This window comes from Peromyscus eremicus, chromosome 1 (assembly GCF_949786415.1).
Source record: "Peromyscus eremicus chromosome 1, PerEre_H2_v1, whole genome shotgun sequence".
In the NCBI taxonomy this organism is placed as follows: Eukaryota; Metazoa; Chordata; class Mammalia; order Rodentia; family Cricetidae; genus Peromyscus; species Peromyscus eremicus.
In genome coordinates this window covers 84,131,042-84,145,549 of record NC_081416.1, presented here as the reverse complement: position 1 = coordinate 84,145,549, position 14,508 = coordinate 84,131,042, and the positions used below count along the sequence as shown (strand labels likewise).

The following is a 14,508-nucleotide window of genomic DNA, read 5'->3' as shown; positions in this document are numbered from 1 at the left end:
CTGTATTTTATGTATAGAAGTATTTTGTCTATGTGTATGCAAGCTAGAGGTTCACAAATAAAGTGTCAAATGCTGCCACCTGCATGCTTTGCAACTCACAGCTGTACTTATCTGTTCATGGCCATGAGAGATGAATGTGGTCAAGCCCAGTTTCTAAGTCTTACCCTGTGATTTCCTCATGTCTTTGGTGGCTAATGCACGACTGCCATGCTGAACACTGGTAAACTCAGGGCTGGTCACATTGTTAACCCTCAGCTCTTGCCCCAACGACTTCCGACCATAAGTATTTTCCCCAGATCCTCCATTGACACTGTAGCCACCTGAAAAAAGCAATGTACATTATCTCAACAAGGTCCTTGTTTCACTCTCTCAACTGACAAACAGTTCAGGATCTCACCCATTTACAGCCTTTGCTTCTCCCTCATGTTCCCTGGGCTACCTGATTCCAAACCATTTTGATTCCTTCATTGGAAGGTAAGCAGAGAAATAAAAGTTAAATTCAGAGAGATTTTACATTCTGCTAAAGCACATTCTAGATGAGTAAACAAGAGATAGTAGCCTGGGGAACCTCAGATGTTACAAGTGGACAATGCATTTAAACTATATGCCTTAAAAAACCTTCAAAGAGGCAAACTTGAAATTTTCAAAAATAATATTTTATCTGGTACCTATTGCTGTGGGATAATGCTTTTGTACACTGGTTTAATAAAACACTGACTGGCCAGTAGCCAGTCAGGAAGTATAGGAGGCATAAGCAGACAAGGAGAATTATGGAAAGAGAAAGGCTGAGTCAGGAGACACCAGGCCACTGTCCAGAGAGCAGCATGTAATGGCACACAGGTAAAGCCACGGAACACGTGGCAACATATAGATTAACAGAAATGGGCTGAGTTTAAGTGCAAGAGCTAGTCAGTAGTAAGCCTGAGCTAATGGCTGAGCAGTTTTAATTAATATAAGCCTCTGTGTGTTTACTTGGGTCTGAGTGGCTGTGGACCAATTGGGACACAGGAAAACTTTCAGCTACAACCTATCTTTTCAATACACTAGAAAATGAATAGAGGAAAGGAAGGAGGGAGGGAGGGAGAGAGAGTGACAGAGACAGACAGATACTTGACAGGAAGGGATAAGAAAAGAGAAGCCAGTCTAAAACAATTGCATGCTCCAGCAGTAGAAATATAAATATAAATATAAATATAAATATAAATATATACACACACATACATACCCTTTTCGTCATTCTGTATGTCAACATGGCCTCTGGTATCATCGTGCCTTTGCCGAGACACCACAGCTGAATTTGAAGGCTGCAGTCCATAAGAGGAAGAAACACCCCTATCTCTGGATGAGGAGTATTTTAAAGTATCTGGGTCAGCTGATGCACTATCAGTTCTGGGGAAAAAAGGGGGGGGGGGTAAAAGAAAAATTAATATTAGAGCTTTAAGCAAACATTTTAATAGCCAAAGCTACACAGCATCTCTCCCCTTCTAACCTTTACGTGCAGCCACAACTCTATCAAGCACTCTACTGTCTAGTCTTTCAAATGGGAAGAAATTGCCAACAGATGAACTGCCTGCTGCTCATGCTCTCCTACATTTAGAGCCACCTGGACTACAGTGACCAACTCGTGTTAATTTGCTCATTTAGTTAATCTACCTTTTTTTTTTTTTTTTTTTTTGGAAGAATAGAGTATGTGTGCACATGTGTACAAATTAAAAGGTCATGGTCAAGCTCTAGCGTCACTCCTCAGAGGCTGTTCACTTTGCTTTGCTGCGACCTGAAGCACATCAATCAATCAAGCTGACTGGATTGAATCTACCTATTTCTGCTTTCCCTCAGCTGGGATTACAAACACAGCTACTACACCTAGCTTTTGATATGAGTGCTGGGGGTCCAACTTAGGTCCTCATGCTTATGCAACAAGCATTTTATGGACTGAGCCACCTCCCCAGCCCCAAGACTTTACTGTTTGGAAAACTAAACAACTGGTCACTCTGGCCCAGGGATTCACTCTCATGATGTGATTCTAAAAAGTAATTATTCCTACACTCTTCTTCCAGAAAAGCTATCAGTCAGTCTTTCCAGTTATAAATGAAAAATACTGTCAGCATGTCAAAGAGACTTGAATTCCCAAATTCCTTGTAAAGTTAGTACCTCACGGCAATGTCTACTGAACTCTCAACTGAATCTTCAAATATCTGGCAAGAAAATATACACTGGTATTTGAAAAGCAAGTAGGCATTAAAAGGAAGATTATGTTTATGCTTGGCTATATTTTAGTGCCTTCACTGAAAAGAATGCCAATTAAACTTATTTAAAAAGCAAGGAATAAAGTTAAACATTACATTTAATTATTTATTGTGAATGTATCTCTCAGTAGGTGTGTATATATGTGTGTGTGTGAATGTGTGTCCCCACAAGTACCACAGCAAACATATAAAGGTTAAAAATGACAATTTGTGGCAAATCAGTTCTCTCCTTTCACCATTTCGTTCCCAAGGACTGCACTGAGGTACCAGGCTTGGCAACAAGAGCACTTACACACCAGCCCAGCAAATAAAAAAGAAAAGGCAATGTCTCAGAATTCCAGTCATGTTGAATCTGAAGGCTGGGGCCAGTAACGTAAATACTGTCAGAATAATACCCGACACTTAGATATTAACAGAAAAGTGGTGAAGCCCAAGATAAAACCAGCATCTTTATCCACTATCAGCTCCTATTAGCTCTATGCCTCAATTTCCTCAGTGAAATTTAAAAAAAAAAAAAAAAAAGCAAGCTACAAGATTTTTATGAGTTTTATTCTTCCAGGTATCAATCATAAACTGTTAAGAAGGAAGAAAATCAAATATTCTATTCTAGCATATGAGAAATACAAATAACTTTTGTTGATTTTCCCCTGAGAAAAAGAAATTCACTAAAAAAATTGTAGTAGTAATAGCAGTAATTTCTCTATTAAACACAAATGTGTTCTGAGCTAGACTTGGTGATAAAGGCCTTCAATCTCAGCTACTCAAAGGCTGATACAGCAAAATCACAAGTTCAATGCCAACCCTAGCAATTTAGTGACACCCTGCCTCATAACAATCTGATGGATAAAGGGCAGTTTAGAGCTCCTTGCCTACTACAAACAAGGGGAGGTTCTAGGTTTAGTACTCAGTACCACAGAACAAACAAAATGATATGTTATCTCATGATCATTTCAGAAAAGCTTAGGGCACTGACAAAAAAACACGAATGAGCATGTGCTCTCTCGTATACAAGAAAAGGCAGCAGAATTTTGCACACACACTCCTTTTCTACTTTATAATCCAGTTCTTGTCCTCACCAACTGGACACACCTTGATCTCTACTTTCTGCAACTCCTAATGATACAGAATGCAGTACAGGTCCAATTAAACTTGAACCCCTAACCATAAAGTCTGAGTCAATGCCATAACCTAGCAACCTAAAACTACTAAGGGCGGACTGTCTTCTTCAAGTATGTAGAGTTTATGCCCTTACAGACAAAGCCAATTCTTCTAATGCAAAGAAATACAATCCATGAAATTCCCCCGGGAGGGGGGGAGGGGAATGTATGCAGATACTTTTTAAGTACACTAAGTCAGTAGTCAGTAAGAACTAATGCTCAATGGAGCATAAAAATTTATTAAACAAATGAAAAAATAATCCTTCATATCTCCAAGAACAGTACTATTAAATGTGTACCCATAATCAACTAATGCATTATTACTTTTCCAAAAAATACTGAAGGAAAAGAGAGCTTATGGGCTTCCCGGCCAAGTTGGGGGGAAGGGGATGGTAGTGGGAGAGGGGAGTTTTCACCTAATTAAACCTGGAAAAAAAGAACTAGTAAATGCACAAATCAGATAAGCACATGACTAATTCTAATATGCAAAACTTATCTACCAATATTTACACATGCTGGCATTTCCTATTCTCATTATGCTCACTCCCATGTTGCCCAAACTATCCTAACTGTAGCGCTTTCTGGTGAAAAAGCAGTAACATGAGACTGCAGATCATGCAGTTAAGAACATTGGGCTAAGACTTCAGCCCCAGTGTAGTAAAGGCACACAGTTCTTTGGTGTTCAGGCCTTTGTTTTCTCTTGTATAAAATGCAGACTAATACCTATCTAACATACAAGGCTGTTGTGAGGTTCACATAAGATATAGAATTCTTAACAAATACATAGTTTGCAAGGCACATTAAGAGTTATTGTGGTCGTAATTCAAAATAAACTTGAGTTTTCCAAGCTAAAAGCATATATAAGCAGTTTATGAGCATGTAAATGCAATCAAACGTTTTTACACTAACTATAAAGCAGCTTATGTTCTTCAATGAAGAAATTAAGTAGTTTATTGCTACCAACAAGTTTCTAATTAACTAGGTTCATCTGATTTTACATTATGCTTACAAAACCAAGAATGATTTCCTAATTCATTAGAAACACAGGTTTTTAACTCCCAAGAGTTATGAACACTGAAATTTTTTTCAGCACAAAATTAGTTTTGAAAAAAATATAACAATAACACTTCACTAGGCCAGAACCATTGCATTAGAACTGTCCCAAATGTCCTCCTAGTCAAGCACTTGTAATGCTAACTCATATTTCCAGTCAGCATTGAGTACATGTACTTTGAAGCAAAATGCATAAAATAGCTGAACATTTATATCAAACATCTAGACTGCTTATGTCTTGGAAACTATCTGTGTTAGGCTGTTAGCACCAACAAGACAAGCCCACCCCAGTCCAAAAAATAAACTGTTAAGAACAGAAATAAGCACTTAAGATGAAAGCAAAGCACAAAACAGAAAATACAGATTTCAACTCCAGGAGACAGGAATCAGTGTTAAGCAAGCTAGTTAGAAGGGCTGAAAAAGCTATCTACCAGAATTAGTGTTTCAATTTAGTGGAAAAAGAAAATACATCTGTTAAACTAAGAAACCTAGCAAGGATCCAAAAATACTTCCACAGTCCCTTTAATACTCTACAAATGTGGAGAGGAAAAAAAGAAATGCATAAATTTCCCCAAAATGATCCAGCTGAAGTTAAGCCTGATGTACATGCCACATGAGAGGTAAGTTTCTAAAGCTCATACCTCAAAAATCGCATACTGTGTAATATGGAGCCCTTGTGGTGTTTTGCATCAAGTCAATCTGTAAGACAGCAGTTACAGTATTAGTGAAGACAGCGGGTTAAAACATTTGTTCAAACATGAAGCAAATCTCACTCATGGGTTAGGTGCATTTTCTTTCACTATGGCCACTGTAGGTTCAAATACTGAAGCAAAAATCCCAATGGAAAGCCACTCTGCCTTGGAAGACAAGTATTCTTTAAGTGGCAATAAAAAAAATGTAAGTACATAAGAGAATTTAAATGTTAACTGTAACATACAGATCCCGTGTGAATACAGTTATCACTCATTTTATATTTACCTATATTCAAAATCCAGAAAATATAATAAATCTAAGAGGTTATTCACTTCAGGTGACTCAAATCTTCAGCCCTCACACATCTGCCACTGGTTAAAGGAAAGTATCTCCTGGATAGTCTTATGGTCTGGCTCCTATAAGCATTACAATAGAACAACTCCCCTTCCCCTAAAGAGCCACCTCTAGGAAGTGTGAAGTCTGGAAAATTCCCTATGAAGAAGCATTTCCATAAAGGACCCTAAAATGACTTGATGCAAACAACACACCTAGTGGTGCCATTGGAAAAAGCATTATCACTTTAAATTGTTTTTAACCTGGGCTGAAGAGATTTCATCCCCATGGTTGTAATGGGCATAAACCAAGAAATGAGATTTGCCCTTAAGGCATTGAGGTAGAAATATATAGTCTTTGCAACAATGGTACTCAAAAAGCATCTGCAAAAAGGAGATGCTGGAGCTCACACTGCTTAAAAATGATGTACATTTTAAGCTTAAATCCAGTACTATTCCCATAATGTTTCTGTTTTACAGTTTCTTTCTATTGCTGTGATCAAAAGCAACCTGTGGAAGAAAGGGGTTTATTTCAGCTTACACACTCCATCACTGAGAGAAGTCAGGATAAGAATCAAATACAAGAAGAACCTGGAGGCAGAACTGAAGCAGAAACCATAGCTGCTTCCCATGGCTTGCTCAGCTTACTTGCTTATTTATATAACTCAGGACCACCTGCCCAGGGGTGGCACTGCCCACAATGAGCTGGATCCTTAAAGAAAATGCTCCCTCAGGCTTGCTCTCAGGCCAATCTGATGCTGGCATTTTCTCAGTTGAGGGTCTCTCTTCCCAAATGACTCTAGCTGGCGTCTGTCAAGTTGACCAAATGCTAAATAACCAGGACAGTCTCTTACTCACCTGGATTCAAACATGATTTCATGAAGAAGAAAGGACAAAAAGCCTGGGGCTTCAAGAACATCACTTTCACATTAGAAATAATGGTCCTAAGAGCAATTCCAGGGATGAAAGAGTCATTTGGGAAGCTCAGACACTTTTCCTTTTATTTTATTTTTATTCTATTTGTATGAACATTTAGCCGGCATGTATGCATGTACTCTCCATGCATACCTGGTGGCTGCAGAAGGCAGAAGAGGATGCAAGATCCCCTGGAAATGGGGTTACACAGACAGTTGTGAGCCGCCATGTAAGTGCTGGAAATTGAACATGGGTCCTCTGCAAGAGTAACCAGTGCTCTTCACTGCTTAGTCATCTCTGTAGGCCCTAAGAGATTTATTTGTACAAAACTCTTCAAGAAAAAAATTTGTGTGCAAATAAAACACAATGTCATTTTATTTCAAAATTATATATGAATTTGCATCAATTTTGCAATATTAAAAATGTAGATAATACAATTTTTGGGTAAATGTTCCTTAGCTTTCTAAGGACTGACTATAATGTCAAATTTTATTTATAAGTTGTTTCTGATTTTTATTGTAAACCAAACTCTAATAAAACTGTTGACTGACGAAAAACAAAAATGTGAAACTACAAAGATTTTTACCTTACCCAAAAGAAGCTGTGGCTTTTAGCTATGGATTCCAGATAGTAATTTCTAAAATCCTAAAACGTCATGCCTAGGATGGCTCTTTTTGTTCACCAAGGGACTCTGTGGAACAGTGTCACATGGTAGAACCTTTGAATTACATAAATCAAACTCCGAAGGGCTGGAAACTAAGATAGCTATGCGGGCAATCAGCTACAGAGACTCAATAAAAAAAAACTCTCACAAAGGCTGGAGGAAACATCCTGGTTGGGTACTGTTAAACATAGATACCAACAGGAAGCCATACTATCTGTGATTCTCCAAGAAAAGGATAACTGCAAGCTCCCTCCATACCTGGAACCTTCCTGGACTCTGCCCTCCGTGTCCTTTGCTGTTGTTAATATGAACACTTCGGTGGCAATAAACTATAAGCCTGATATAAGGACTTCATTTGCAATTAGCATTAGAAGCAAGGGTGGTAGTAGGGACTATATTCCCTCTACCTGTACCTACATTAAAAAAAAAAAAAACACTGAATATACTCTTACCCAAAAATTTACATAACTCTTCTAAAAATTTCTAATATTTAATAAAACAGAATGTTACCATTTCATTTCAAAATTGTAAATGATTTGCATCGATTTTGCAATGTTAAAAATGTAGTTAATATAGTTTGTTGGTAAAATATAATTTTAATAGCATCTTTCACCAAATGTAGTGTGACTTCCAAGGAACTTCAAATGTCCCATTTGTTGACCTCTAATCCTATTAAACAGAAGGTGCAAACAAAGGCAATCACTTAGAGGAAATTATTTTAGGTTGCAACCTTTGCTTCCTGTGAATACCTGTCTTCAGAGAAAAGCCTAGTGAACTCCCTCCAACTGGTTCACACTCCTTTGAGCTACTGTAATGTATAACAAGACCTTCAACACTATTCAGGTTTACAGACTGTACATTCACTCTATGAGCTAACACTGTGAGCTCCTACTAAGAGCAGTAAACCTAATTAAAGGTTCAAAGCTGAAATGTCCCCATACAATCATGCTTTGTCCCCAACTGGTAGCCCTAATTTGGGAGATTATAGAGCCTTTAGAACAATGGTTCTCAACGTGTGGGTCGTGACCTCTTTGGTGGGGGGGTGGTCAAACAACCTTTTCACAGGGGTTATCTAAGACCATTGGAAAACACAGATATTTACATCCTGGGTCATAACAGTAGCAAAATTACAGTTATGAAGTAGTAATGAAATAGTTTTATGGTTGGGGGTCACCACAACATTAAAGGGTCTCAGCATTTGGGAAGTTGAAAACCACTGCTTCAGAAGATGGGACCTCACTAGAGGAAGTGGTCACTGAAGGCAGGTCCTTGGGAATATATTATCCCTGGCTCCTTCCCATCACACTCTCTACCTTTGTCCACCATGCCTATCCTGCTATGATGGTCTGAAGACATTCTGAAACCATGGGCCAAAATAAATCCTTCTTCCCTGGGGCTGCTTTTGTTAAGTATTTTATCACAGCAGCAAGTAAAGGAACATCTACCATCTCATTTCATCTTATTAATCACCACAACCTTATTAATTACATTATATGGGTGGGGTAACTGAGGTTCCCTAAGTGACCTAAAGTTCTCAGCTTTACTAATAACTACAAACAAAAACCTTCTTACACTAGACACAGGGGCACACATCTACAATCCAGCTACTTGGGAGACAGAAGCACAAAACTAGCCTGAACTCAGAAGCTAGAGACAGACTGAGCAATATATTAAACCTTAACAAAAACAAACAACAACAAAAAACTCTCAATGTTCTTAGCATCTCAAACACAACTGACTCATTTGTTATTGGTATCCTCATAGAATAAGAACCTTATCCCTTCAGGTGTTTTCTAACCAAAGGCAGTATATATCTCATCTCCAATACTCATTTTTCACCCCCATCTCTTCTGCACAATTCACAAAAATAATTTTATTTTACTTTTTTTTTTTTTTTTTTTTTTTTGGTTTTTCGAAACAGGGTTTCTCTGTGTAGCATTGGAGCCTGACCTGGAACTCACTCTGTAGACTAACCTGGCCTTGAACTCACAGAGATCCACCTGGCTCTGCCTCCCGAGTGCTGGGATTAAAGGTGTGCGCCGCCGCCACCCGGCCACAAAAATAATTATAAGGCACAAATGTCATTTCTGCCGGGCAGTGGTGGTGCACACCTTTAATCCCAGCACTTGGGAGGCAAAGGCATCTTTGAAAGAGGCACAGATCACTGTGAGTTCGAGGCCAGCCTGGTCTACAGAGTGAGTTCCAGGGCGGCCAGGGCTGTTACACAGAGAAACCCTGAGTCAAACACACACACACACACACACACACACACACACACACACACACACAAAAAAAAAAACCACTAATGTCACTCCCTCAGTCCTTAACTTTTAGGTGTCTAGACAGAATATAGTTCCTGCCTAAACAGCTTTGGCCTTAACCCTTGCTCCCTCAGCCTTTCTTTATCTTCCCAAACCTCGTTCAACTTTCCTTTGCCAAATTTCAGATTCTCAAGTCTCATGAGGAGTCACCACTATTTGTGTGCTTCTGAAGGCCTAATGCTTTTTCATTCAGCTCTTACTGACTACTCTACAAAGAGACCATAAACACCAGAAAGGCAGAGGCCTTATGTCACTGGGGCTTTTTATTCAACTTTGCAATTTATCTGCAATTCAAACTTCCTCCCCAAACCCTTTCAGTAAAATCAACAATACTTTTGGGGCTGAGGGTACAACTCAGTAATAAAGCACTTTGCACAGAATGCATAAGAACCTGGGTTCAGTTCTCAACTGCCAAACAAAATCAGGAAGGAAGAATATCAACATTTTCTTGGACCATTTACTACAAAAAGCACTGAGAGCTAAAGATTACAAAAGAAGGCTGGGGAGATGGCTCAGTCAGTGTGTACAAGCACTTGCAGTCCAGCCTGATGATATGGGTTCAATCCCTGACCCCAGAAGCACATGGTGGATAGAGAAAACCAATTCGTACATATTGTCTTCTGACCTCCACTTGTAAACCACAAGAGCACTCAAGCACTCACATACATCTTTAAAAAGATTACAAAAGTAGATAGTTCCAACTCTCCTAAGAACCTATAATTTAGATAGGCATGGTGGCACATGCCTTTAGTTCCAGCACTCAGGAGCAGGTGTCTAATTTCCAGGCCAGCCAAAGCTATATAGACAGACCCTGTCTCAAAAAATAAATTAATTAAAATCTAATAAACAGCTATTTAAATTGTTTGCATAATCTTGAATGTTGTGGATTAAATAAGAAAGGCGCCGGGCGGTGGTGGCACAGGCCTTTAATCCCAGCGCTCAGGAGGCAGAAGCAGGCGGATCTCTGTGAGTTCGAGGCCAGCCTGGGCTACCAAGTGAGTCCCAGGAAAGGCGCAAAGCTACACAGAGAAACCCTGTCTCGAAAAACAAAAAAAAAAAAAAAAAACAAAACAAAAAAAAAAAAAAACGGTAATCAAGCCTTCCATTAAATACCTTTTCTTATAAGATGGCCTTGGTCACAGCAATACAACAGTAACTAAGACAGGGTATAAAAATGCTCTGTAGCTGGACAGTGGTGGCGCACACCTTTAATCCAGCACTTGGAGGCGGAGGCAGGTGGATCTCTGTGAGTTTGGTCTACAAAGTGAGTTCCAGGACAGCCAGGGCTGTTACACAGAGAAACCTGTCTCGAAACCACCCCCTCCCCCTGACAAAAAGTGCTCTGTAATTTCAGAAGAAATCCCACCATTAGCTCCTTCTTCAAAGTCTCACACACTCACTCAAGTAGTTAGTTAAAGGCTGGTTTCAGTTGTTCACTTGTTTGAGATGTTACCACTGATGGCAGGAGGCACTATCTTACACCACACATTCTTCCAGAAAGGAGAGCAAATGCAGTTGTTGCTGTGTGGAAAAAAGAGGGCAGAAGAAAGAATGGGAGGAGTTTAGAAGATGGTGGTAACTGAAAAATCTAACATGACTGTTTAAGTTTTGTCTTTTAAAGATCTAACTACACTAGGTATGGAACATGAGAACCAGGAATATCATAAGATCCAGGCGGCCCAGGCTAACACAGCAAACCTGACTCAAGAGCAAGAAATAAGAAATAAAAGAGGGAGAGAAGGGAGAGACAGAGACAAAAGGCTAGTGAGCACATGAAAACATTCAGTATCATTAATAATTAGGAAAAGCACATCAAAACCACAAGGAAAATTTATAATAACTATAATAATCAGAACTTACAATCTGAAAATAAAAACAACAGGGTTTTATGAGGATGTGGAGGAATTAGAGCCCTTTCTGTATTACTCTGAAATGAAAACACTACAGCCACTTCAGAAATCAGTTTGACCATCCTTCAAAAGCTAGCAAATTACGTAGCCCAGCAAATCTCTCCTAAGGTATATGCCCAAAATTGAAAATACATGTTGCAATAAAAGCATACACAAAGTCATATTAGTCAAGAGGTGGAAGTCTACATGTCTACTAGTGGAAGAGGGACTAGAAATGCAGGGCATCTGCACAACAGAGTATGATGCAGCAAGAAGGAATGAAGCACTGACATATTTAACACCTTGGATGAACGTGAAAAACATCAGACTAAGTGACATGAGCTAGACACAAAAGGAAACATACTACACAATTCTATTCGTATGACTTAGACAGATTCACATGGCAGGAGTGTGGTTCCCAGAGAAAGAATGAAAGTGAGAATGTGCAGTGACTGCTTAAGAGACATAGGGCTTTCCTTGAGAGAATGGAGAATTCCAAAACTAAACAGAAATAAATGCTCAATGACTGCATCTTATCTTTGATGCCAACAAATGGTACATTTTATGTGCATTTTACCACCCCTTCAAAACCAACCACATCCTTGTTTGTGACATTCTAAACCATGAAGAGGCATTGGCTAGGTTGAGAAACTGACTACAAAAGAACACAGGGGCTTCTGGGAGGAATGACTATAGCCTGGTTATGGTAGTGGTTACACTACTACATTCATTTGTCAAAACTGAAAGAACTACACAGCATCATTTCCATAAAGGCCACTTCAGTATTTTCCCCCAATATCTGCCCTTAGACTATCTCAATGGTAGAGCACTCTCTTGACATACATAGAGGCTCTGGGTTCAACACCTTTCTTTCTTACACTAAGGACATCAAAGTAGAAGGCAGGATTTGTTTTTCAATAATTCAACATGTCATGCCTTATACTGCCCACCATGTTTAGCCATTTTACACCAAAAAACAGAGCTATGGCACTGGCTTAATGTCACTACACTTCAATGAACCAAGTTGCTGGCCTGGGAAATAGTCCATAGGAAGAACTGGGACTAAAAGCTCCATCTGGCCAAGCCACCCAGAGAAACTTGGACCAGGAACAGACAGCTGCCACTAACATCAACAATTCTTGCCATTGTCAATGTCTGAGAAATTTCTGAGTAGTCCACAGGGCACCTTATTTAAAATTAATTATTATTATTATTATTATTATTATTATTATTATTACATAGTAAGTTTGTAATAAATAGTCTATTGCCTATTTTAATAACTGAAAATTCTCACTAAATTTTCATTAACATGAAAGATAATGCAAAATTACAAATTTAAACAGTGCTAAAGCACGGTTGGGGGTTTAGCTCAGTGGTAGAGCACTTGCCTAGCAAGCGCAAGGCCCTGGGTTCAGTCCTCAGCTCTGGGGGGGGGAAAAAAAAAAAAACAGTGCTAAAGCAGTACCAGACTGGGTGGGTTAAATGGCAAGTTTAAGGATAGCCTGAGTTACACAGTGAGTTTCTGTATTAAACCGAAAAAATACTATATAAAAGATGTTAATTTTCTCTATTACAAGTGAGACTGAACCAAAAAAAAAAAAGTGGTGCTGAAAAATCATTTGCACATTAAGACAGATAAATGTGTTATTTGGACATGTCACTTTAGGATGAGATAGAGCATGTTCAGGACGGCGCAGCTGCAGAACTGGATATGTGCACTTTAAAAAGAAAGAGAGAGAGAGAGAGAGAGAGAGAGAGAGAGAGAGAGAGCGCGAGCGAGAGCGCAAGCACACTCTTAGGCTGGCGAGATGGCTCATCTGTTAAGAGCTGTTCTTCCAGAGGACCCAAGTTTGATTCCCAGAACCCACAGAGCAGCTCGAAACCACCCTTAACTCCAGTACCAGGGACTCTGATACTTTCTTCTGATCTCCTCTGGCACCAGGCATGCACATGGTGCACACAAACATACAAGCAAAACACTATACACATAAAATAAATAATCCTAAAATAGAAGGAGTGTTATGTATATAGCGCTTTACCTGCATGCATGCCTGCACGCCAGAAGAGGGCACCAGATCTCATTATAGATGGCTGTGAACCACCATGTGGTTGCTGGGAATTGAATTTAGGACCTTTGGAAGAGCAGCCAGTGCTCTTAACCTCTGAGCCATCTCTCCAGCCCCAAGAGAACTTTTTTTTTTTTTTTTTTTTTTTTTTTTGGGTTTATCAAGACAGTGTTTGTGAAGCTTTGGAGCCTGTCCTGGAACTCACTCTGTAGACCAGGCTGGCCTTGAACTCACAGAGATCCACCTGCCTCTGCCTCCCAAGTGCTGGGATTAAAGGCGTGTGCCACCAACACCAGGTGAGAATTCTTTTTATTAAGAACTCAAAGCAGTATGACCATGAGAGAGCCCAAGTCAAGGGCACCTACCCTTCGAAGCAACTACCTGATATAGCTTAATTTGTAACATGTTTAAATGTTAAGACAAACAAGGAAAGGCAGTAAGTCTAGAATCCACACCTGTGGTTCTCTATAGAGGGAAGACTGCCAGAAACATCTAGAGGCAGTTTTCAGTTTGTGCATAAAAATACACCTTGATTTTCTTTCTAATTTTGCCAATAAAAATCATACAATGACAGTAAGTGAATTTTTAAACAGATGGATTCAACATCTCTAGTAACACCCACAGGACACATCTCCTTAAACATTCTAGGGTAGCAAACAGGTTTCCAACCACTGTTTAAAAAACAAGTAACGGGCTAGTAAGATAGCTCAGCAGTTAAGAGCACTGGCTGCTCTTCCAGAGAACCTAGCTTCAATTTCCATTTACCCCCCCCCCCCCATAATAGCTCATACCATTTGTAACTCCAGTTCCAAGAGACCCAATGCCGCCTTCTGGTTTCTGAGGGCACTGCATGAATGTGGTATACAGACACACATACATGCAAGCAAAATACCCATAACATAAAATAATTTCTAAAAAAAAATAACCAAAAACAGAAAAACAAAACAAAAAAAACCTGATGAACTAAGTTCAATTTCCCTCTCAGGACACACTCGGTCAAGGAAAAGCCACAGCTCCCACTGATCCTCAAATACTTGCTGTAGTGCACACACAAACAAAACAAACACTTTTAAAACTCTTTTTTAATTAAAAAAAAATCTTATAAATCTCAGAAGGCATAATGTCATAAATCAACTACAAAGGAAATATAAAATAATCACACTATTCTACCA

The 14,508-nt window shown here is 39.3% G+C and overlaps 1 protein-coding gene across 2 annotated transcripts in view; it reads right to left on the bottom strand.

Annotated features, from left to right (window-relative positions):
* The window catches only part of Smg1 (SMG1 nonsense mediated mRNA decay associated PI3K related kinase), a 102,084-nt gene that overhangs the window by 73,507 nt on the left and 14,069 nt on the right, over positions 1–14,508 (bottom strand). The window contains exons 2-4 of one of the 2 annotated variants that reach the window (XM_059268280.1): positions 5,098–5,155; positions 1,226–1,389; positions 165–320 (exon numbers count right to left, since the gene is read on the bottom strand). In XM_059268280.1, the coding sequence (XP_059124263.1) occupies positions 165–320; positions 1,226–1,389; positions 5,098–5,111 (334 nt within the window). In that variant the 5' untranslated portion in view covers positions 5,112–5,155. The remainder of the gene's footprint in view (positions 1–164; positions 321–1,225; positions 1,390–5,097; positions 5,156–14,508) is intronic. The other variant, XM_059268273.1, reaches the window with a different exon arrangement.